This window comes from Genypterus blacodes, unplaced genomic scaffold, assembly GCF_046128005.1.
Source record: "Genypterus blacodes isolate CSIRO-AG114 ecotype Tasmania unplaced genomic scaffold, CSIRO-AGI_Gbla_v1 ptg000129l_1, whole genome shotgun sequence".
Classification (NCBI taxonomy): domain Eukaryota; kingdom Metazoa; phylum Chordata; class Actinopteri; order Ophidiiformes; family Ophidiidae; genus Genypterus; species Genypterus blacodes.
This window is the reverse complement of record NW_027466931.1, coordinates 863,741-890,546: the sequence shown is the minus strand read 5'-3', so window position 1 is coordinate 890,546 and position 26,806 is coordinate 863,741. Positions and strand designations below refer to the sequence as shown.

Genomic DNA, 26,806 nt, shown 5'->3' with positions numbered 1-26,806 from the left:
GTGTGAAAGAGAAGAGAAGAGATTGCACAACAAAATGCTGGGAAGTCCCAGTCGTCTTTAACCCGAAGACTCTAGTAGTCAAGTGATGGCTAAAATGTTGAAACTGCTCATTCATATGATCTTGAATGATTTTGACAAGGTTGTCAAACATTCCATAGATGAGACTTTGGAATGCTGAAAATATTTCTTATTCCCCGGAAACCAATTAGCTCGGGGGTACTGAAAGACTATATAAGAGATTTTTTTTAGAAAAACTTTATGAGCACTCTGCGGCTCACTAGGAGAGTAAAATCAGACTAGCTGGCTCACAGGAAGACCACGAAAGAAACGGGTCTGTGAAAAGGTTGGTTTGCATCTTCGACAATACATTGCAGTTTCCATATAAGCGGGTCCGATTAATCTATAGCAGTATTAAATATATAACAACAATATAACTGGAGGAGAGAAAGTTGAGGAGAAGTTCTGTATGTAAAATCAATAAAAAGAGAATTCAACAGAAGTAAAACAAATAAGTGTACTTACAGAATTAAAACTACAGGAATTGGAGCATTTTAGATGTGGTAATTTGCTGTATTTCTGCATAATTGAAATTGACTTTTTAAATGCACTAAAGTAATTTTCAAAAATCGAAAAGTTGATGTTAAAAGTTAAAGTTGAAGAATTAGGGGTCAATAAGAGGAGATAACTGATAATGCATAAGAGGTCCCGTCAAAGTACTTGAGCTTGGGTGTTGTCTTCCGAGATCCCGAGAAAGAGACGCACCAGGACAATCACACCTTGCCCAATTCTCAATGAGACCTAACCAAAGTTATAAATTCAGAGATACATAGATAAGAGTAAACAAATAATTTGGACCAATAGAAAGATAGGTGAATTCAAAAGGACAGAAATCTTATAAATCTTAGAATTGCCGCACAAGCTTTTGTTAATTGTTACAATTGCTGTCCCTTCAATATTTAAATTGACAATAGCAGTGTGTGTGGGTGTGTGTGTTTGTGCACAAGTGTGGTCAGTGCTGACAGAATGAATTTGTTTGAAGTTTGAATGCTTGTGTGCCGTGAGGAAGGATGTGTTTCCTGTGTGTGTGACTGCGAGAACAAAAGGGAGCCGTGTGTGTGTCCAGTTTGGGCTCCATTGCAAATATGAAGTACATAAACTCTGAAATTTGAAGCTGAAAATTGGAGAAGAAGTACAACTAGTAAAAACTTGTACCATAAAGTAGTGGTCAAAACTGATGGTTGAATGTTCCTTCTGGCAATATAATCGGTTAAAAACCTGGTGCAGTGTTGTTTTGTTGTGTGCTGCGGGAGCACTGTTGTTGCTGGATTGAAAATTGCTGAAACTAAACTGTTGCTATATTCTGTGCTGTATTGCTATATTCACCCAGTGTGTTGAGACAGATGTGTACGCAGCGCTGTCCTGTGCCCGACTGAAGCATAGGAGGGGCGTATACCACCGAGTGAGCGTGCCTAGACCTCACACACTCGGGCCTGCTAAACAGGAAGAAAGGAGAGAGGCTGACCTCCCTCCTCCCCATCTGAGACTCTCTGGAGTCAGATCCGACCACTTAATATTGTTTGGTTTACACCACACTTTCTGTACATAAACTGAGAGCTGCAATATAGTATTGGCATATATTGTTGCATTGTTTGATTTAAATGTATTACCAGATACTGAATTCAGAATAAGTGCTTAAGAAGAGGTGACTTAGGACGTATAACGATAACTTGTGCTTGAAACATATATGCTGCTTAACTTAGTGAACAAGATCAAATTGTAATTATTGCCGTTCTAAAACTACGCAATTGAGCCTATCCAGGTATAAAAACATCAAAAGACAATATTCAAATTGCTGATACGTACGGCAGAAATGGACGGAATAGCGGTAACCCTCTTGGGAATTAAGTATCCCCTGAGCAAAAAAGACACAGAGAAAGCATCTGTAAAATGGGTAAAGCGAACGAAAAACCTATGCGGTCCCTGGCCAGCTGGAGGCACATTTAACGTCAATGCATGTGAAGCGATGCAACTCAGAATAAAAGACTACAAACCGTCGGACAAAGGCAAGAAAAGACAGAGATAAAGAGAGATAATTATATTGTTCAAAGATGAAGGCACTAATTACAGGAACAGGTTGAGAGAAATTTGAGAGAATTTAAGAGCTAAAAAGGTGAGAACGGAGAGGAAGCAGACAGAGAAACAGCTACTGTCAGCAGATACTGCAGGGATATATCCAAATCTGGCAGGTATCGTTCAAATTCCAGGAGACATTGATTTAGCTCCTTACAGAGCATCTCCTGTCCAATTTAAAGAGTCGACTCCAAAAGTTTACAGTAGAGAAAGGAACAAGGAAGTTACAAAGGACAAACCAAAAGTCTTGTATTGTTTTGCAGAGAGAAACCAGGCTCTGAAAGAGAAAGAGGCAGAGGCATATTGGTAGTTTGACCAACTAGGTAAAGAAAACCTGGAACATACTAGGTATCAAGAGATAGAAGTAGAGGCAGAATTGGAAAAAGGGGGAAGAGATGTTAAAGGAGAAGAGAAGACACAGTATATGAAAGAGCAGGGCAAAGAAGGAAGTGAAGCTAGAGGAAGTTACACTGAAGGACCTCGGGAAGTAGAACAGAGAGATATTGTGGCAGGAAGTCTTACATTTGCTGCACGAAGCCAACAGGGGGCCAAAAGAAAAGAGAAAGATTATGACCTTAGATACAGACCTGCAATAAGGCCTCCAGACAGACATGACCCTGGGCAGTATCCAATATTGAAAAATGGGGCACAGGGACAGTATATCCCTTAGCAAACACTCGACCTTGAGGGGCTGATTGCTCGACTTCCTAACGTCCATGAGGGGGCCAGCAAATGGATAAAAGCATTCGAGGAAGAGACAGTGGGCAAAATATTGGCTCTTGGCGACATTAAGGCACTGTTGGCCCGAACCATGGGGGTGCCAACGATGGAAAATGTCTTGCGCATGAGTGGCGCACACTGGATGGTTGATCCAATAGCCGATGGAACTGAATTCAATCCATATCGAGCTGGCTTATTGGGGGCCCTGAGGAAAGAATATCCGGTCAAGATTGACCCCGAGGCACTGAAGGGTGAGCTTCTTACTGATACAGAGAATCCAGCTGCCTACATCAGTCCTCAACTGAAAAGATGGAGGCAGGAAACTAAGGAGTAAGCTGAGAGAAGCCCTCTACTAACCACACTGTTCAGAACATCAGTGATAGAGGCCATGCCAAGCCCAGTAAAAAGCAGATTGGATGACGTTGTGGGGCTGACATCAAAGTCGCACAGAGAATTCTGTGACCATGTGGTACATGCCATAGAAAAATACAGAAAGGACGAGGAGAGAATGAGGGCGCCAATAGAAAGACATTCCAAGGAAAGTTGCTCAGCTACAACTAAGTGAACTGACTAACAAATATAAGAAAAAGTTTCAAGCCCCAGTTCTGAACAATCAGTCAGGTGAAAAGACACCTGTTACTCAACCCTCTGCTCCATCTCCTGTCCAACCCCCTCCCATCATCAATGTCTATTCCCAATAGCAACGAATACAACAACAGGCTCCAAAGATGAGGAGACCACCTCCTCTCACCGCAGAGGAGGCAAGGGGGGACCACCTCCAAGACAAGGACCTCCAAAACTCTGCTGGGGATGCGGGCAGCCTGGACACAATCGCCAAAGTTGCCCATCAAACCCGTGGCCAGCTCCCAACTGGACCGAACGGGGTTCTGGTGATCAGCCACCCCAACGAAGACTAACGGAAGACAAACTGTTCTAAAATTCATGTAAATTTGTTAGGGAGAGATGGATTATGTAAATTAAAAGTAAAAAGCTGGTGTTCACCACAAGGTCTGTACATTGACAATTCTGGAATCAATCTTCAAATGAGCGTACCATCAAAAGGAACAAATGTTTATTAGCTGGGGGATATAACTGAACAGATGACTTAAATTCTACAGAAGTGGGAACATTTTAGATTTAATCTAATACATAATAATAGGAAAACAGGGAGCAGCCATAAATATTGACCCCAATCCTTTCATTTTCAGAGTGATACAATGTTCCTGAATCTATAACATACATGACTTTGCGGGTAAATCTTAATTTGGAATCAAAAGACTTGAGAGGTACTTTTAGGGCGCTGCTAGTTTACTGTTTTATTTTTACTATTTGTATTATTGAGTTGTTTACGCATCTGAAGGTTAAAAGCTCCAGAGGGCCTGTGTGGGCGTACATGTGTTACATGCTCTGTACGATGGTGGGGTTGATGCATAATGAAAGTTTATTATTTTGTTTATTTTCTTATTAGATTGATAGTTGCAGCTGTGGCATTGCTAACCATGTTGATTTCTGATTTGCACAGTGTAGATACACTGTGCAAGGGGGGAAGTGGTGAGAAAAATTAAACAACAGGGATATTGGTCGCCATTTTTGCAGACAATGGTGGATGATGTGCTAGGACAATGGGAAATTTGTGCCCAAAATAATGCAAGAAAAGGAATATTAGCCATATTCCAGTGCCAGAAGGACCATTCAAACATCTAGTCATAGACTTTGTTGACATGAGAAAATCAGTGCATGGAAAGCATTACATGGTAGTAATAATTGATCGCTTTAGTCGTTGGGTTGAAGAAATAGCATCAAAAGACCTAGGGTCAGAAACTGTTGTTAAGTTCTTGATAAAAGAAGTAATTCCACATTTTGGTATACATTCAGAAATAAGTTCAGATAATGGATCAGCATTTGTGTAGAACGTAGCTCGAGGAATCTTACAACAGTTAAGAAGCAGACAAAGGTTGGTAAGTGTATATCATCATCAGTCTCAAGGGACGGTCAAAAGAGTTAAAGGGACTCTAAAAGGCAAAGCAGCACAAAGCACAATTGGAATGATGCTTTACCACTTGCACTAATGAGTTATCGCATGCAAACTAACAGAAGCACACATTTAACCCTGCATGAGATGCTGACGGGTCGACCCAGGCCAACACCGCATTTGAGAGGACCCTATAAGGGACCTCCGCTTGAGCAGGTAACTGCCATACATGAAGTCATCTATTTACAGGAAAAAAAGCAGGGTTCCTGATTCTAGTTCAGCAGCAGAGAGCCCGGGGGCGCCAGGAGACCAGGTCTACATTAAGGTCTACCAAAGAAAATGACGCGAAGGGCCGTACACAGGGCAACGCCAACTGCTGTCCAGGTGGAGGGAAGAACTACATGGTACCATCCAAACCACTACACCAATGCCCATAGAGCTGAAGTCAACATCTAGCATTGCTACGCATGAGGACATCTATATCAACATATATGAACTTTGCACTTCCTGTATCAGTATCGGGTTGATATATGTATACTCTGTATCAGCATATTAACATGCATTTGTTACTCATGGTGTTTGCATCTGTATTGGTAAATGTAGGAACTACAATATTCCTATAGGAAGAAGTCTTGATTGTGTAAGTTTATGCAAATCTCATTTTGATCTTATTTTCAGTTAAATAGGTAATTCATTTACTCAGAATCACAGTTAAGCAATTCAAATTTCAGTTCTACATTGTTGGTTTATAATGTTGATCTACACACAACTGTGCACCGAAGGCAGATGCTGACTTGACAGGATCTGCTAGGCTTACATTCTATTTATAACCTATTTTTATGTATGTAACCTATTTTTATGTATGTATTGTTATGGAACCACTACCAGCGCAAAAGCGTGATCGCCCATGATTAAGTTGAGAGGCAAGGGGGTCATGAGGGAATTTTTCTAGCATATTGATGCTAGTTTTTGCCCGTCACTGGTTGTTTGGTTCCAGCTAAAATATGTATATCATCATGTTGGCGATATTGTAATCGGCAAAGGGGGGATTATGTGGAAGAAAATGTACTATATTCAGGACAATAGTATGCAAGTTAACCGTGTGTTCTTGGCAATCATTTAATACTATGTAACTGTTCAATATCAGAAAGGAAGCACACAAGTTGTTTTTAACCTTGAGTGTTTTACCAGAATCGTTCATCCATCATCAGCGAGGAAGCGTCATTGTGTCTTGCCAGGTCACCGCGACATGGTTACTAAGGTAGCCAGGGCCAACAATAGCACCATGGAAAGGCCCCCCCCTGTAACTCCTTGATATAAACTGATGTTGGCTCTATGAAGGGCTAGTGCCTATATTCACTATGACGTGTAAGATAGCACTCATGTGTGAATGATTAAATGAAGATACGCAGCCTCAACTGTCTCCGCAAATTGATATATAGAATTATACTATAAGGTACGCGGCGGGAAAAAAAAATCGTATCCGTGAAATGTTACACCTGTGGTAAAAGCACAGGAGGCTTCTTATCGGGCCAGCCTTCGCATCGCCAAAGCTGGTCAGCTGCACAATGTCGGCGAACAGCTGTGTTTACCTTTAGCGAAAGGAGATGGTTCAGATTATGTGTGGCAAGAAGATCGCCAAACAGTTAAATTTGGTGCCACTCTCCAATGACACAGTGTCGCGGAGAATAGGAGCGATGGCGGATGACGTAAAGAAGACGCTAATTGGACACATTTGAAATAGTCGCTTTTATTCCATCCAACTGGACGTGAACACCGATGTTGCCGGTTTGGCCAATTTACTTGTATATGTTAGGTATGAGCACGATGGTGCAGCTCAGGAGGACTTTCTGTTCTGTGAACCACTGCAGACCAGAACTACAGCAGAGCACATATTCAAGCTCCCGGACGCCTTTGTGCAAAAAAATGGGCTTGATTGGAAAAAGTGTGTTGGAGCCTACACAGACGGCGCCAGGGCGATGACAGGTCCCCACAGCGGAGTAGCAGCTCGAATTCCTGAGGTGGCGCCAGAGATGAGATGGACTCACTGCAACATTCATCGTGAGGCACTTGCGGTGAAGTAGATGCCTGACGAGTTGAAGTCTGTGCTGGACACGGCTGTGAAAACTGTGAACTTTATTAAGTCCAGGCCGATGCATTCTCCCCTGTTTTAGTGTGTGGCTCAATCAACTGGCATACTTGTCAGACATTTTCTCTCGTTTAAACAAATTGAATTTGGGGCTACAGGGACTCTCCATCAATGTGTTTGATGTGCAGAACAAAATTAACGCACTGCTTAAAAAGATGGAGTTGTTCGAAATCAAGGTCAGGGCAGGTGATGTTTCAGCTTTCCCTGCTTTGGAGAGCTTTTTGTCTGACAATGACCTGACCCTTGAAGATGGAGTCAGGGACAACATTGTTGCACACCTTGTCTCACTCAGACATCAGTTCGGGGAATATTTCCCAGTGATGGCAGAAGGGAACAACTGGATGAGAAATCCGCTCAACATCGAAACCTCTGAAATAACAAAGGACTTCACTGTTGGTGAGCAGGAAAGTTTAATAGACTTGTCTTGTGATGAAACATTCAAGACTGCTTTCAGGAAGCAGCCACTGTTGGACTTTAGGATCAAGCAACACAGTGAGTACCCTGCACTTTCAGACAAGGCCGTTCGCTTTCTGCTTCCTTTTGTGACCACATATCTGTGCGAGAAAGGCTTCTCTTCACTTGCTGTCATAAAAACAAAATACAGAAGCAGGATGGATGCTGAGCCCAACCTGAGACTGAAACTTACCTCCATTGACCCAGACATCAAAGGACTGCAGGCACACCCTTCTCATTAGGCCTATAAGAGTTATAAATAGTATAATAGACAAAAGGCTGTGTGTGTTTGAAGTACAGTTGTTTGTGTTTTTGAGTGAAATGCACTTTTTATTAATGTTCTGCTGTTAGTGTTTTTGAGTGAAATGCACTTTTTTATTAATGTTCTGCTGTTTGTGTTTTTTTGAGAGAGTTCTAGTACCAATGATCAAAATAAATAATATCCTAATGAGGAATAAATGTGCTTCCTGTGTGCACCTTGTATAGCAGCTGAAGAGGCTCGGCCTATGCTACTGTATTGTAACATCGGCCATAGTGATGGTACTTGGAGAGCCAAATATTTTCTGAGGTGGTACGTGATGTAAAAAGTTTGAGAACCACTGACCTATTGGAACCCCTGTGAGACAATTTATAAGCGATCATAATGTCATATGAGGATATCCGTGAGCAGTAATTTATGATTATATTCAGTGCCACGCAATGGTGAATTTTACAGGTTAGGGTTAGAAAAATAATTCTTCAAGCTCTTATTCAAAGAATTTTAAAGGAGTAATATTTCTGATGAAGTCTAAGCTGGGTGAAGCCTCGCGTCTGCCCCCAAAAACCGTTCTCTTATGCCATCTCTTGGCTAAAATTGGTATCACAAGTTTATCACCGGTATCACATGCTAAAACAGGTATTACAAGTCTTAGCAAACTACTTTAGTAAAAGTAAAAGCGAAATTGATTTGGCTTCCATGTCCCTTGAACTCTGTGGTATTGTAGTAGGAGTTGTACTGGTAGTCTCGCATTGAACATGGACAGAATGTTGCTGACCGTTTGTCTTTTCTCTCCGGCACAGACACAAGGTAAGAATTGTAACACTTTAATAAACACTTACTCACTTTGATCTGCGTCACTTTTCCTGATTCCCCGACACGCCGTGAATTCCGTCCTTAATCCTATAAACATTTACACCTGAATTTTATGTTCACCTCTGACAAACACATTCAAATATTTAAATTATTGCAATTTCTTTTACTTTAATTTTGACAGTGTGTAGGGAGAAAATCAGAACGCTGTGTGTTTTTCCTCCAAATACAAAATAGAAGTTTATGGCTCTTCTGCCACCGACCAACTTTTAACACTAATTCAATGTGATCAAATTCCAGATTTAATAATTCTGTTTCCCTGCAGTGTGCAGATTGATTATTATTTATTATTAAAGGCAGCGTTTGTTAATTCTTTACGTACAGTGTCTGGTTATCCTAAACTGGTTATTCCTGTCTGAGTTCAGGGAGCCTCCATTTTAAAACGGAATCATTTCCATTCACAAAATGTCAAATTCTTTACTCAAAGTGGTTGTAGTTTCATTATATTACATTACATTACATTACGGTCATTTAGCAGACGCTTTTATCCAAAGCGACTTCCAATAAGTGCGTTCTATTATTATATTATATTATGATGACATTGCATATGTTTGTACTGTAATATATTATAGTTACTATTATTGGTATTAGTCCAGTAATTAATATTGTGTTTATTTCTCTCTCTCACACACACACACACACACACACACACACACACACACACACACACACACACACACACACACACACACAATTTAATAAAATGTGGAGATTTCAAGAGCTGAAACTGTTTCCACAGATATAACGCTGATTGTTCCAGATCAGCCAATTAGAGCAGCTGTTGGTGAGAACGCTGTTCTTCCGTGCCACCTGGAGCCTCCAACCGATCTAGCGGATGATATGGTGGAGTTGATTTTCAAAGATGAGCCTGTTTGGGTCTATCGGCATCATAAGCAATTGACCAGTGAACATGCAGAGCAATTCAGGAACAGAGTAACATTTTCAGGAAACAAGAAGTCTGGAAACATCTCAGTCACACTCCAATCAGTCAACAAGACCGATGAAGGAAATTACACATGTCATGTTGAACGTGTTGGAAAGTCATTTAGAGCCATCATAACACCCCTGGTTGGTAAGTACAACAGAAATATGGATCAAACAGTCACAAGGTCCACATTTTGGGCAGTATTGTTTTGCTCTTTAATCCAACCAATATGCTAAACATTAAAGTTACAGACTTGAATACCCACAACCTCAGTACATTGACTTTATTAGATTGTCGTCACCTGGACAGACACTATGATTTTAACCCAATTAGGTCGTTAGCGACATGTTTTAGTGTCGGGCTGAATATCAGCCTTATCGGATGTTGGACGTGCAGTGTGAGGGTGTGTTGTGTTTTCCCCCAGCAGCATTCTGACAGAAGGATGTTAGTGGCACTATTACACGCCCTGTCTTCTGTCCTCAATCATGCCAGGTTGTGGATCAACATTCATCTAATTCTTTTCTTAATGGTAAGACAATTTTTTATTTTTTTCACAGAGGAGAAAAGTGAGAAGAAGGAACAGAACAACAAGAATATAACACCGCCGGGAAATCCCAGTAAGTAAACGTTTCTGTAGAAAACCATCTGTGTTGTAACTGAAACTGTGAGCTCGGCCACAAGATAATTATCTGATGATATTATCCTGTAATGCTAAGGAACAGGATCTGCATGACATCATGGATATTGATTAAGCTACTTTGATGAACATAGATGGATGTAAAGATGAATGATGTGGGTTTTATTGGAAACAAAGCTGATAACATGAGAATGAAGCAAAATATCTTCCTCAAATCTTTCAGCCGACAACGTTGAGCCCACCAAGAGTGGTGGTGCTGCAGTTGGTGCTGTTGTTGGTGCTGTTTTTGGTGCTGTTGCTGTTGTTGGTGCTGTTGTTGGTGCTGTTGCTGTTGTCATTTGCAGAAAGCGTAAAAAGGCCAATGGCAGAAGGAGTCAAACAGGTTTGTTATTTTATATTATGTATTTCATTTATACAGTTAGACAGTATAATGTGCTGGAATCTGCTGACCAGCGTTTCCCTCTCAGGAATTCCAAATGAGGACGACGGAGAGAGTCAAAATCCGCTGCACCAACCAGAAGAGGTGGTTCCGGGTATGGGAGATCTTGCTTTACAGAGTTTGTAAAACAGGGGAAAAACTTTGTCCGTTCACAAAGCTTTAAATTTTCTTGAAAGGAGTCTCCAGAGAATGATCGGCCTAAATGTCACTCGCTGTAGCTTTGAAGCGACAACTTTAGACCAGGGCCAGAAAGAACCTGCAACACAAGCTGAAGGATTCCATTGGCAGCTTTAAGCAAAACACATGTAAATGTTAAAAAGGTGAATGTAAGTGTTTCCAATGTGAATGTACACTACACACTCCCTAACAGCCTGTGGTGCTGCCTCAACACGAGGCATCTTGTGTGTCTCTTCAACTTTTTGAAAATTTGAAAAAAATGCTGAAAAAAAGAAAGGGTGTTGTTTGTAAATGTGTGGGTACAGGTTATTAAACTGAGCTGATCTGTTGGAACAGTTTCTAATATTTTAAACTGGTCTACAATGTGTTTGGTTTAAAATGATCTACTGACACCTGCTGGTTGTCTGTTTAACACAGAGCGTACAGTTCCATATTCAGGCTCCAGCACATTAAAGAGACTTCCTCCTTTGATGGTCATGATGGGTTGACCTGGATTGGAGCCAATAAACCTGAAGCCCCGCCCCTTTGTCACATGATTCCCAGAATCACAGAACTCAATTGAGTGCTATGATTATGTTAAACAAGCAAACACCTGAATCTGATGCTAGCACAAATGATCAGTAGCTGCTGATTACCTATTAATAAAACCAAGACCATGATTGATAAGTTGTGGACCATGTGGCACAAAATATACAAAACTATGTAGAGTTGGAGCACCTTCAGCTTTCTTAGGTTGGCTCCCTTCTTATAAGTCAGTCATTGTATTATGCATAAAAAGAGAAGATAATTGTAACAGATTTAAAATATTTTGTACGTCTTTTAACCTTATATTTAAATGTAACAGGAACAAATGTAAATAATGGGAAAACAAGTTGAAATAAATATTCTGAACACCTGAACTAAATAATAGTGTGACTGTGTTCACACATGGCTTCTTTTCCCCTGGAAGCAGGTTAGTTATCAAGTTTGCTCATCCATGTATTGTGTCAGGATGGTCACAAATGTACAGAGGTGCATAAAGGGAACAGGTCAGTATAGGGAAGTGTGTGTAAGATCTGAACATGATCACATCAAAGACTTTTTCTCACATATGGCAAAGGGGTTTTCGAACTCCAAATTCTCTGAGCTTCAGAGTTTCCACATCAGAGTTTACATCTGTGTATTCTATTCAAACAATGTGTCCATATGTGTCAATAAAAGTGTAAATGAATCATCTAACCTTTGAGGTTTTCTGTAATTGTGTTTTTAACCAAAGATGATGATGCATAATGCTTTAGCGATTAAACCATAAGTTAAGTTACTCAGCAGAAGAGGTCATCTCATATCTCTTCTGTAAAACATGATGTTCTTCTTCTGATGGACATGTTTTTGTGGGTCGTGGCGCTTCGTCCTGTCTTTATTTCCGTTTCTGAGAAATACCCATCACCTACTTTCATTACCCACAATCCCCATAGTTACTGACAGTAAACACTCAAATGCTCTTTTGTGATTTTTCAAGGAAATTTAAGTTTTGTTATTTGTACATTTGCAAATGGAAATAGCAAAACAACAGCAGCCTGACTGAAAAGTTCACACCTATACAATCAAAAACCACAAACACTCTGCAAGCTTTTCCTGTTCTCACCCGTGTAAATCTTTGAGATTACTGAAACTTATTCAATTTAAGCAGGAAAATATTGTCAGCGCATGAGAATTATGATAACCAACCATTTGTTTACATTTACAGCGGGTTTACAGTTCTTACATAATACACAGCATCAGCACAGACAACAGATTCAGGGCTTTTGTTTCTTACATTTGAAGTACCGGATGATGAAGGAGAGAAGGTCATACCATCATACAAAGATGATTGATTTGACTTGCTTTTTTGAAAGTTGGAGCATTTTTAGATCCAGCTGGAGCGGGACGGAGGACGAGCCAAAACCTCAATGTGTGTTATGTGGCGATGTTCTCAGCAATGACTCCATGAAGCCATCGCACTTAAGCGGCATCTTTCAACAAAACACACATTGCTGAAAGACAAACCAGTGGAGTTTTTTGTAAGGAAACGTGATGAACTGAGGCAGTCAAAAAGCGCAATTCAGCTCCATGGTACACCTGTGGTAAAAGCACAGGAGGCTTCTTATCGGGCCAGCCATCGCATCGCCAAAGCTGGTAAACCGCACACTACCGGCGAACAGCTGTGTTTACCTTTAGCGAAAGGAGATGGTTCAGATTATGTGTGGCAAGAAGATCGCCGAACAGTTACATTTGGTGCCACTCTCCAATAACACAGTGTCGCGGAGAATAGGAGCGATGGCGGATGACGTAAAGAAGAGGCTAATTGGACACATTTAAAATAGGAGCTTTTATTCCATCCTACTGGACTTGACCACCGATTTTGCGCGTTTGGTTGCAGCTCAGGAGGACTTTCTGTTCTGTGAACCACTGCAGACCAGAACTACAGCAGAGCACATATTCAAGCTCCTGGACGCCTTTGTGCAAGAAAATGGGCTTGATTGGAAAAAGTGTGTTGGAGCCTGCACAGACGGCGCCAGGGCGATGACAGGTCCCCACAGCGGAGTAGCAGCTCGAATTCCTGAGGTGGCGCCAGAGATGAGATGGACTCACTGCAACATTCATCGTGAGGCACTGGCGGTGAAGTAGATGCCTGAGGAGTTGAAGTCTGTGCTGGACACGGCTGTGAAAACTGTGAACTTTATTAAGTCCAGGCCGATGCATTCTCCCCTGTTTTAGTGTGTGGCTCAATCAACTGGCATACTTGTCAGACATTTTCTCTCGTTTAAACAAACTAAATTTGGGGCTACAGGGACTCTCCATCAATGTGTTTGATGTGCAGGACAAAATTAACGCACTGCTTATAAAGATGGAGGTGTTCGAAATCAAGGTCAGGGCAGGTGATGTTTCAGCTTTCCCTGCTTTGGAGAGCTTTTTGTCTGACAATGACCTGGCCCTTGAAAATGGAGTCAGGGACAACATTGTTGCACACCTTGTCTTACTCAGACATCAGTTCGGGGAATATTTCCCAGTGATGGCCGAAGGGAACAACGGGATGAGAAATCCGCTCAACATCGAAACCTCTGAAATAACAAAGGACTTCACTGTAGGTGAGCAGGAAAGTTTAATAGACTTGTCTTGTGATGAAACATTGAAGACTGCTTTCAGGAAGCAGCCACTGTTGGACTTTTGGATCAAGCAACACAGTGAGTACCCTGCACTTTCAGACAAGGCCGTTCGCTTTCTGCTTCCTTTTGTGACCACATATCTGTGCGAGAAAGGCTTCTCTTCACTTGCTGTCATAAAAACAAAATACAGAAGCAGGATGGATGCTGAGCCCAACCTGAGACTGAAACTTACCTCCATTGACCCAGACATCAAAGGACTGTGTGAACAGAGGCAGGCACACCCTTCTCATTAGGCCTATAAGAGTTATAAATAGTTGCCCGAAGGCTGTGTGTGTTTGAAGTACAGTTGTTTGTGTTTTTGAGTGAAATGCACTTTTTTATTAATGTTCTGCTGTTTGTGTTTTTTTGAGAGAGTTCTGGTACCAATGATCAAAATAAATAATATCCTAATGAGGAATAAATGTGCTTCCTGTGTGCACCTTGTATAGCAGCTGAAGAGGCTCGGCCTACGCTACTGTATTTTAACATCGGCCATAGTGATGGTACTTGGAGAGCCAAATATTTTCTGAGGTGGTACGTGATGTAAAAAGTTTGAGAACCACTGGCCTATTGGAACCCCTGTAAGACAATTTATAAGCGACCATAATGTCATATGAGGATATCTGTGAGCAGTAATTTCTGATTATATTCAGTGCCACGCAATGGTGAATTTTACAGGTTAGGGTTAGAAAAATAATTCTTCAAGCTCTTATTCAAAGAATCTTTCAGGAGTAATATTTCTGATGAAGTCTAAGCTGGGTGAAGCCTCGCGTCTGCCCCCAAAAACCGTTCACTCATGCCATCTCGTGGCTAAAATTGGTATCACAAGTTTATCACCGGTATCACATGCTAAAACAGGTATTACAAGTTTTAGCAAACTACTTTAGTAAAAGTAAAAGCAAAATTGATTTGGCTTCCATATCCGCGGAACTCTGTGGTATTGTAGTAGGAGTTGTAGTGGTAGTGTCGCATTGAACATGGACAGAATGTTGCTGACCGTTTGTCTTTTCTCTCTGGCACAGACACAAGGTAAGAATTGTAACACTTTAATAAACACTTATTCACTTTGATCTGCGTCACTTTTCCTGATTCCCCGACACGTCGTGAATTCCGTCCTTAATCCTATAAACATTTACCCCTGACTTTTATGTTCACCTCTGACAAACACATACACACAATTTTGACAGTGTGTAGGGAGAAAATCAGAACGCTGTGTGTTTTTCCTCCAAATACAAAATGGAAGTTTATGGCTCTTCTGCCACCGACCAACTTTTAACACTAATTCAATGTGATCAAATTCCAGATTTAATAATTCTGTTTCCCTGCAGTGGGCAGATTGATTATTATTTTTATTAAAGGCAGCGTTTGTTAATTCTTTACGTACAGTGTCTGGTTATCCTAAACTGGTTATTCCTGTCTGAGTTCAGGGAGCCTCCATTTTAAAACGGAATCATTTCCATTCACAAAATGTCAAATTCTTTACTCAAAGTGGTTGTAGTTTCATTATATTACATTACATTACATTACGGTCATTTAGCAGAAGCTTTTATCCAAAGCTACTTCCAATAAGTGCGTTCTATTATTATATTATATTATGATGACATTGCATATGTTTGTACTGTAATATATTATAGTTACTATTATTGGTATTAGTCCAGTAATTAATATTGTGTTTATCTCTCTCTCTCTCTCAAACACACACACACACACACACACACACACACACACACACACACACACACACACACACACACACACAATTTAATAAAATGTGGAGATTTCAAGAGCTGAAACTGTTTCCACAGCTATGAAGCCGATTGTTCCAGATCAGCCAATTAGAGCAGCTGTTGGTGAGAACGCTGTTCTTCTGTGCCACCTGGAGCCTCCAACCGATCTAGAGCAGGATTTGGTGGAGTGGATTTTCAAAGATGAGCCTGTTTGGGTCTGTCGGCATCATAAGGAATTGACCAGTGAACATAGAGAGCAATTCAGGAAGAGAGTAACATTTTCAGGAAACATGACGTCTGGAAACATCTCAGTCACACTCCAATCAGTCAACAAGACCGATGAAGGAGATTACACATGTCATGTTGAACGCGGTGGAAAGTCATTTAGAGACAACATAACACTCCTGGTTGGTAAGTACAACAGAAACATGGATCAAACAGTCACAAGGTCCACATTTTGGGCAGTATTGTTTTGCTCTTTAATCCAACCGATATGCTAAACATTAAAGTTACAGACTTGAATACCCACAACCTCAGTACATTGACTTTATTAGATTGTCGTCACCTGGACAGACACTATGATTTTAACCCAATTAGGTCGTTAGCGACATGTTTTAGTGTCGGGCTGAATATCAGCCTTATCGGATGTTGGACGTGCAGTGTGAGGGTGTGTTGTGTTTTCCCCCAGCAGCATTCTGACAGAAGGATGTTAGTGGCGCTATTACACGCCCTGTCTTCTGTCCTCAATCATGCCAGGTTGTGGATCAACATTCACCTAATTCTTTTCTTAATGGTAAGACAATTTTTTATTTTTTTCACAGAGGAGAAAAGTGAGAAGAAGGAACAGAACAACAAGAATATAACACCGCCGGGAAATCCCAGTAAGTAAGTTCTTCTGAAGAGAACCAACTGCTTTGTAACGCAAACTGTGAGCTCGGCCACAAGATAATTATCTGATGATATTATCCTGTAATGCTAAGGAACAGGATCTGCATGACATCATGGATATTGATTAAGCTACTTTGATGAACATAGATGGATGTAAAGATGAATGATGTGTGTTTTATTGGAAACAAAGCTGATAACATGAGAATGAAGCAAAATATCTTCCTCAAATCTTTCAGCGGACAACATTGAGCCCACCAAGAGTGCTGGTGCTGTAGTTGGTGCTGGTGTTGGCTTTGGTGTTGTTATTGCTGTTGCTGTTGTTGTTGGTGCTGTTGGTGCTTTTGCTGTTGGTGCTTTTGCTGTTGCTGTTGTTGGTGCTGTTGCCATTTACAGAAAGTGGAAAAAGCCCAAGTGCAGAGGGAGTGAAACAGGTTTGTGAGTTTATATTATGTATTTCATTTATACAGTATGACAGTATCATCTGCTGGAATCTGCTGACCAGTGTTTCCCTCTCAGGAACTCATCCGGAGGCTGAAACAGTGAGTCTGCCGCCACAACCAGAAGCGGTGGCCATGGGAGGTCCTGCTTCACAGAGTCTGAAAAACAGGAAAAGTAGTCCCTTAAAGCCACAACTTAAGACTAGGGCCAGATAGAACCTCCAACACAAGCTGAGGGATTCCGTTGGCAGCTTTAAGCAAAACACATGTAAATGTTGAAAAGGTGAATGTAAGTGTTTCCAATATGAATTTTCAGTGAATAATGTGAATCTCATCTGTTCTTTTTACACTACACACTCCCTAACAGCCTGTGGTGCTGCCTCAACACGAGGCATCTTGTGTGTCTCTTCATTTTTTCAAAAATGTTGACAAAAATGCTGAGAAAAACAAAGGGTATCATCTGTAAATGTGTGTGTACAGGTTATTAAACTGAGCTGATCTGTTGGAACAGTTTCCAGTTGGTACACAAATATTATAAACTGGGCACGGATAAAAATAACAACAATGATCTACTGACACCGGCTGGTTGTCTGTTTAACACAGAGCGTACAGTTCCATATTCAGGCTCCAGCACATTAAAGAGACTTCCTCCTTTGATGGTCATGATGGGTTGACCTGGATTGGAGCCAATAAAACTGAAGCCCCGCCCCCTAGTCACATGATTCCCAGAATCACAGAATTGAGTGCTACGATTATGTTAAACAAGCAAACGCCTGAATCTGATGCCTGAATAACTGCTTATTCCCTATTAATAAAACCAAAACCAAAAATCTCATATCTCTTCTGTAAAACATGATGTTCTTCTTCTGATGGACATGTTTTTGTGGGTCGTGGCGCTTCGTCTTTATTTCCGTTTCTGAGAAATACCCATCACCTACTTTCATTACCCACAATCCCCATAGTTTCTGACAGTAAACACTCAAATGCCCTTTTGTGATTTGCAAGGAAATTTAAGTTTTGTTATTTGTTTAATATTTGCAAATGGAAAAAGCAAATCAACAGCGGCCTGACTGAAACTTATTCAATTTAAGCAGGAAAATATTGTCAGCGCATGAGAATTATGATAACCAACCATTTGTTTACATTTACAGCGGGTTTACAGTTCTTACATAACACACAGCATCAGCACAGACAGCAGATTCAGGGCTTTTGTTTCTTACATTTGAAGTACCAGATGATGAAGGAGAGAAGGTCATACCATCATACAAAGATGATTGATTTGACTTGCTTTTTTGAAAGTTGGAGCATTTTTAGATCCAGCTGGAGCGGGACGGAGGACGAGCCAAAACCTCAATGTGTGTTATGTGGCGATGTTCTCAGCAATGACTCCATGAAGCCATCGCACTTAAGCGGCATCTTTCAACAAAACACACATTGCTGAAAGACATTACATTACATTACGATCATTTAGCAGACGCTTTTATCCAAAGCGACTTACAATAAGTGTGTTCAGCATTTCCTTCCCAAACCAACAGCTAAGAGCATAACTAGAGCTAGAGTAGAAGTGTAATAAGTTAGGTACTATGATGAATGAAAGACAAACCAGTGGAGTTTTTTGTAAGGAAACGTGATGAACTGAGGCAGTCAAAAAGCGCAATTCAGCTCCATGGTACACCTGTGGTAAAAGCACAGGAGGCTTCTTATCGGGCCAGCCATCGCATCGCCAAAGCTGGTAAGCCGCACACTACCGGCGAACAGCTGTGTTTACCTTTAGCGAAGGAGATGGTCCAGATTATGTGTGGCGAGAAGATCGGCAAACAGTTAAATTTGGTGCCACTCTCCAATGACACAGTGTGGCGGAGAATAGGTGCGATGGCGGATGACGTAAAGAAGACGCTAATTGGACACATTTAAAATAGTCGCTTTTATTCCATCCAACTGGACGAGACCACCGATGTTGCTGGTTTGGCCAATTTACTTGTATATGTTAGGTGTGAGCACAATGGTGCAGCTCAGGAGGACTTTCTGTTCTGTGAACCACTGCAGACCAGAACTACAGCAGAGCACATATTCAAGCTCCTGGACGCCTTTGTGCAAGAAAATGGGCTTGATTGGAAAAAGTGTGTTGGAGCCTACACAGACGGCGCCAGGGCGATGACAGGACCCCACAGCGGAGTAGCAGCTCGAGATTCCTGAGGTGGCACCAGAGATGAGATGGACTCACTGCAACATTCATCGTCAGGCACTGGCGGTGAAGTAGAAGCCTGACGAGTTGAAGTCTGTGCTGGACACGGCTGTGAAAACTGTGAACTTTATTTAGTCCAGGCCGATGCATTCTCCCCTGTTTTAGTGTGTGGCTCAATCAACTGGCATACTTGTCAGACATTTTCTCTCGTTTAAACAAACTGAATTTGGGGCTACAGGGACTCTCCATCAATGTGTTTGATGTGCAGGACAAAATTAACGCACTGCTTAAAAAGATGGAGGTGTTCGAAATCAAGGTCAAGGCAGGTGATGTTTCAGCTTTCCCTGCTTTGGAGAGCTTTTTGTCTGACAATGACCTGGCCCTTGAAGATGGAGTCAGGGACAACATTGTTGCACACCTTGTCTTACTCAGACATCAGTTCGGGGAATATTTCCCAGTGATGGCCGAAGGGAACAACGGGATGAGAAATCCGCTCAACATCGAAACCTCTGAAATAACAAAGGACTTCACTGTAGGTGAGCAGGAAAGTTTAATAGACTTGTCTTGTGATGAAACATTGAAGACTGCTTTCAGGAAGCAGCCACTGTTGGACTTTTGGATCAACCAACACAGTGAGTACCCTGCACTTTCAGACAAGGCTGTTCGCTTTCTGCTTCCTTTTGTGACCACATATCTGTGCGAGAAAGGCTTCTCTTCACTTGCTGTCATAAAAACAAAATACAGAAGCAGGATGGATGCTGAGCCCAACCTGAGACTGAAACTTACCTCCATTGACCCAGACATCAAAGGACTGTGTGAACAGAGGCAGGCACACCCTTCTCATTAGGCCTATAAGAGTTATAAATAGTATAATAGACAAAAGGCTGTGTGTGTTTGAAGTACAATTGTTTGTGTTTTTGAGTGAAATGCACTTTTTTATTAATGTTCTGCTGTTTGTGTTTTTTGAGAGAGTTCTAGTACCATCGGCCATAGTGATGGTACTTGGAGAGCCAAATATTTTCTGAGGTGGTACGTGATGTAAAAAGTTTGAGAACCACTGGCCTATTGGAACCCCTGTAAGACAATTTATAAGCGATCATAATGTCATATGAGGATATCTGTGAGCAGTAATTTATGATTATATTCAGTGACACGCAATGGTGAATTTTACAGGTTAGGGTTAGAAAAATAATTCTTCAAGCTCTTATTCAAAGAATCTTTCAGGAGTAATATTTCTGATGAAGTCTAAGCTGGGTGAAGCCTCGCGTCTGCCCCCAAAAACCGTTCACTCATGCCATCTCGTGGCTAAAATTGGTATCACAAGTTTATCACCGGTATCACAAGCTAAAACAGGTATTACAAGTTTTAGCAAACTACTTTAGTAAAAGTAAAAGCAAAATTGATTTGGCTTCCATGTCCGCGGAACTCTGTGGTATTGTAGTATTAGTGGTACTGGTAGTGTCGCATTGAACATGGACAGAATGTTGCTGACCGTTTGTCTTTTCTCAAGGTAAGAATTGTAACACTTTAATAAACACTTACTCACTTTGATCTGCGTCACTTTTCCTGATTCCCCGACACGTCGTGAATTCTGTCGTTAATCCTATAAACATTTACCCCTGACTTTTATGTTCACCTCTGACAAACACATACACATATTTAAATTATTGCAATTTCTTTTACTTTAATTTTGACAGTGTGTAAGGAGAAAATCATAACGCTGTGTGTTTTTCCTCCAAATACAAAATGGAAGTTTATGGCTCTTCTGCCACCGACCAACTTTTAACACTAATTCAATTAGATCAAATTCCAGATTTAATAATTCTGTTTCCCTGCAGTGGGCAGATTGATTATTATTTTTATTAAAGGCAGCGTTTGTTACTTCTTTACGTACAGTGTCTGGTTATCCTAAACTGGTTATTCCTGTCTGAGTTCAGGGAGCCTCCATTTTAAAACGGAATCATTTCCATTCACAAAATTTCAAATTCTTTACTCAAAGTGGTTGTAGTTTCATTATATTACATTACATTACATTACGGTCATTTAGCAGACGCTTTTATCCAAAGCGACTTCCAATAAGTGCGTTCTATTATTATATTATATTATGATGACATTGCATATGTTTGTACTGTAATATATTATAGTTACTATTATTGGTATTAGTCCAGTAATTAATATTGTGTTTATCTCTCTCTCTCTCTCACACACACACACACACACACACACACACACACACACAAACACACACACACACACAATTTAATAAAATGTGGAGATTTCAAGAGCTGAAACTGTTTCCACAGCTATGAAGCCGATTGTTCCAGATCAGCCAATTAGAGCAGCTGTTGGTGAGAACGCTGTTCTTCTGTGCCACCTGGAGCCTCCAACCGATCTAGAGCAGGATATGGTGGAGTGGATTTTCAATGATGAGCCTGTTTGGGTCTATTGGAATCAAAAGGAATTGACCAGTGACCAGGCAGAGCAATTCAGGAAGAGAGTAACATTTTCAGGAAACATGACGTCTGGAAACATCTCAGTCACACTCCAATCAGTCAACAAGACCGATGAAGGAAATTACACATGTCATGTTAAACGTGTTGGAAAGTCATTTAGAGCCATCATAACACTCCAGGTTGGTAAGTACAACAGAAATATGGATCAAACAGTCACAAGGTCCACATTTTGGGCAGTATTGTTTTGCTCTTCAATCCAACCGATATGCTAAACATTTAAGTTACAGACTTGAATACCCACAACCTCAGTACATTGACTTTATTAGATTGTCGTCACCTGGACAGACACTATGATTTTAACCCAATTAGGTCGTTAGCGACATGTTTTAGTGTCGGGCTGAATATCAGCCTTATCGGATGTTGGACGTGCAGTGTGAGGGTGTGTTGTGTTTTCCCCCAGCAGCATTCTGACAGAAGGATGTTAGTGGCGCTATTACACGCCCTGTCTTCTGTCCTCAATCATGCCAGGTTGTGGATCAACATTCACCTAATTCTTTTCTTAATGGTAAGACAATTTTTTATTTTTTTCACAGAGGAGAAAAGTGAGAAGAAGGAACAGAACAACAAGAATATAACACCGCCGGGAAATCCCAGTAAGTAAATGTTTTTCTGAAGAGAACCATCTGTTTTGTAACGCAAACTGTGAGCTCGGCCACAAGATAATTATCTGATGATATTATCCTGTAATGCTAAGGAACAGGATCTGCATGACATCATGGATATTGATTAAGCTACTTTGATGAACAGGAAAGCGGTATAGATGGATGTAAAGATGAATGATGTGGGTTTTATTGGAAACAAAGCTGATAACATGAGAATGAAGCAAAATATCTTCCTCAAATCTTTCAGCCGACAACGATAAGCTCCCCGTGATTGCTGTTGCTGTAGTTGGTGCTGTTGCTGTTGTTGGTGCTGTTGCTGTTGGTGCTGTTGTCATTTGCAGAAAGTGTAAAAAGGCCAAGCGCAGAAGGAGTCAAACAGGTTTGTTATTTTATATTATGTATTTCATTTATACAGTTAGACAGTATAATGTGCTGGAATCTGCTGACCAGCGTTTCCCTCTCAGAAATTCAAAATGAGGACGACGGAGAGAGTCGAAATCTGCTGCACCAACCAGTAGAGGTGGTTCTGGATATGGGAGGTCCTGCTTCACGAAGTTTGAAAAACAGGGGGAAAACTTTGTCTCGCTCACAAAGCCTTGATGTTCCTCGAAAGGAGTCTTCAGGAAATGATCGGCCTAAATGTCACTTGCTGTAGCTTTGAAGAGACAACTTTAGACCAGGGCCAGAAAGAACCTGCGACACAAGCTGAGGGATTCCATTGGCAGCTTTAAGCAACACACATGTAAATGTTAAAAAGGTCAATGTGTGAATGGGAATGTTTCCAATGTGAATTGTCAGTGAATAATGTGAATCTCATCTGTTCTTTTTACACTACACACTCCCTAACAGCCTGTGGTGCTGCCTCAACACGAGGCATCTTGTGTGTCTCTTCGACTTTTTGAAAATGTTGAAAAAATGCTGAAAAAAAGAAAGGGTATCATATGTAAATGTGTGGGTACAGGTTATTAAACTGAGCTGATCTGTTGGAACAGTTTCTAATATTTTAAACTGGTCTACAATGTGTTTGGTTTAAAATGATCTACTGACACCTGCTGGTTGTCTGTTTAACACAGAGCGTACAGTTCCATATTCAGGCTCCAGCACATTAAAGAGACTTCCTCCTTTGATGGTCATGATGGGTTGACCTGGATTGGAGCCAATAAACCTGAAGCCCCGCCCCCTAGTCACATGATTCCCAGAATCACAGAACTCAATTGAGTGCTATGATTATGTTAAACAAGCAAACACCTGAATCTGATGCTAGCACAAATGATCAGTAGCTGCTGATTCCCTATTAATAAAACCAAGACCATGATTGATAAGTTGTGGACCATGTGGCACAAAATATACAAAACTATGTAGAGTTGGAGCACCTTCAGCTTTCTTAGGTTGGCTCCGTTCTTATAAGTCAGTCATTGTGTTATGCATAAAAAGAGAAGATAATTGTAATGGATTTAAATATTTTGTACGTCTTTTAACCTTATATTTAAGTAACAAATGTAAATAATCGGACAATAGTTTGAAATGAATATTCTGAACACCTGAACTAAATAATAGTGTGACTGTGTTCACACGTGGCTTCTTTTCCCCTGGAAGCAGGTTAGTTATCAAGTTTGCTCATCCATGTATTGTGTCAGGATGGTCACAAATGTACAGAGGTGCATAAAGGGAACAGGGAAGTATAGGGAAGTGTGTGTAAGATCTAAACATGATGACATTCAAGACTTTTTCTCACATAAGGCAAAGGGGTTTTTGAACTCCTAAATACTCTGAGCTTCAGAGTTTCCACATCAGAGTTTACATCTGTGTATTCTATTCAAACAATGTGTCCATATGTGTCAAGAAAAGTGTAAATGAATCATCTAACTGTTGAGATAGAACAATTATTGTAGAATACATTTAGAATGGTCATGGTGCTGATCAATTTAATTTATTATTATTTATTCATTTTATTCAAGTTTATTTTTCAGTATCAAATGACTCAATTAGTTGGTTGAAAAATGTTTGGTATAGTTTAGTAAAATAGTTTACACAAGGATTTGATTTTGTTGGAATGAAGGCAAATTGGTGCACTTCAAATCTTTCCTGGTTTACACTAAAAAAACAAGGTTAATAAAGTTATTCTTTGTTGTAAGTGGATCTATTTCTTCTTTTTTCTTTTTCTTTTTCTTTTTCTATTTCTTTTTTTAGTTTTCCTCATTGCATGCAATTGACAGCAATCACACACAATTACATGCACTACAGAGGGGTGCACGGCAGCCATTCTTCGGCGCCCGTGGAGCAGTTGGGGGTTCGGTGCCTTGCTCACGTGCGCCTCGGCAGTGCTCTGGAGGCAGACTGGCAACTCACCACCTACCAGTCTGCTTACTTGGTCCACACAGGGGACTTGAACCGGCGACCCTCCGGTTCCCAGCTGTCCGGCCCAGCAGACTAGCTACTGCTCAGTTTTATCAAGTTTTATCATTGTATCAATAGGGATACAATGTTATGCAGAGGTGGACTTGTAACACTATAACACTCAGCTGTAACACACATCCTCATTTCATTCTGGAAATCAAACAAACCAGTGATGACCCCACCAACAAACACAATAACATACATCAGGTACATGTGAAATTTACTCATCATGGAGAAAACTTTCCTAAAACATGACAACATATTTTTTATTTACAAAAACATTTCTCAGCCAAACTCGATTTGCCAGTGATACCTTCCTCTTTCCTGCAGGTGCTTCAATCAAGTAACATTTAGTCTAAATAAAAGTAGAGTATTTTCTCTTGGGAGCTGTCCTATGAGGACGCAACTGGACAGGAACGGTCACCCACCCCAGTCCGCCATCTCGAGTGAGGCCTCCTGCCCTTTAGATTTGCAAAACCACAAACTTCCAAAACACTGACAGTTACCTACCCAACAGCAACATCACTGACTGACCACATGGAACAGAGAAACCAGGTCACGAGATCTCTATTTTCACCTCTCCACCGCACAGGGAGCAGCCTGCTATATTATCCGGCTGTGTTGTGGCTATTATTTAGCATTTCCTACTCACGCGTGCCGAATATGTTCATAGCCTTTATATTCTTGGTTCAACATGCATCAATCGTCCTCGTCTGTATCTCCTGCTCACCTTGACATTCTACCGTCTTCATGTCTGGTCATCTCTATCTGAAGTCATCAGGCTCTGTGAGATGGCTCCGTGTCATTTTCCAACTTTCAAACAAACAAAAATCCATAAAATGCTGGCCCATGCCTCCTCTCTTGCTCTGGTGAAGCCATAAGCCCTCCCAGTAACCAGTACCTGCCAGTCTATACATACACACTTGGTCACCTGAAGTGCCGCCCACTGATGTCAAGACAAAAGCCAAAACAAAATGCTCCATAAATAATTGTATAAAAAAAATCAAACCTTAATCTATATTGATCTGAAATGCTTCAGAAACAAAGCAAGAAACTGAAAATTACAAATAGTTCCTACTTGATAATGCCTATTGGATCCGCCTGTAAGACAATTTATAAACAATCATAATGTCATATGAGGATTTCTGTAAGCAGTAATTTCTGATTATATTCAGTGCCATGCATACACAGGTTAGGGTTAGACAAATAATTCTTCAAGCCCGTATTCAAAGAATTTTTCAGAATTTTTTTTTCTGATGAAGTCTAAACTGGTTGAAGCCTCGCGTCTGCCCCCAAAAACAGTTGACTCCTGCTATCTCGTGGCTAAATCTGGTATCACTAGTAGCAAAATACTTTAGTAAAAGTGAAAGCGAAACTAATTTGGCTTCCATGTCCCTGGAGTTCTGTGGTATTGTAGCAGGAGTTGTAGTGGTAGTGTCGCATTGAACATGGACAGAATGTTGCTGACCGTTTGTCTTTTCTCTCTGGCACAGACACAAGGTAAGAATTGTAACACTTTAATAAACACTTACTCACTTTGATCTGCGTCACTTTTCCTGATTCCGCGACACGTCGTGAATTCTGTCGTTAATCCTATAAACATTTACCCCTGACTTTTATGTTCACCTCTGACAAACACATACACATATTTAAATTATTGCAATTTCTTTTACTTTAATTTTGACAGTGTGTAAGGAGAAAATCAGAACGCTGTGTGTTTTTCCTCCAAATACAAAATGGAAGTTTATGGCTCTTCTGCCACCGACCAACTTTTAACACTAATTCAATGTGATCAAATTCCAGATTTAATAATTCTGTTTCCCTGCAGTGTGCAGATTGATTATTATTTTTATTAAAGGCAGCGTTTGTTACTTCTTTACGTACAGTGTCTGGTTATCCTAAACTGGTTATTCCTGTCTGAGTTCAGGGAGCCTCCATTTTAAAACGGAATCATTTCCATTCACAAAATGTCAAATTCTTTACTCAAAGTGGTTGTAGTTTCATTATATTACATTACATTACATTACGGTCATTTAGCAGAAGTTTTTATCCAAAGCGACTTCCAATAAGTGCGTTCTATTATTATATTATATTATGATGACATTGCATATGTTTGTACTGTAATATATTATAGTTACTATTATTGGTATTAGTCCAGTAAT

General features: G+C 40.6%; 1 protein-coding gene across 5 annotated transcripts in view; it reads left to right on the top strand.

The window, feature by feature from the left end:
* The window catches only part of LOC143010626 (myelin-oligodendrocyte glycoprotein-like), a 92,427-nt gene that overhangs the window by 60,362 nt on the left and 5,259 nt on the right, over window positions 1-26,806 (top strand). For 2 of the 5 annotated variants that reach the window (XM_076163003.1, XM_076163002.1), the window contains exon 4: window positions 15,701-16,033. In XM_076163003.1, coding sequence (XP_076019118.1) covers window positions 15,701-16,033 — 333 coding nt within the window. Of the gene's footprint in view, window positions 1-10,416; window positions 10,498-10,582; window positions 11,984-15,700; window positions 16,034-16,443; window positions 16,504-16,746; window positions 16,942-17,026; window positions 17,768-22,533; window positions 22,627-22,711; window positions 24,456-26,806 lie in introns of those variants that run through there. The other 3 variants (XM_076163007.1, XM_076163008.1, XM_076163013.1) reach the window with 3 other exon arrangements.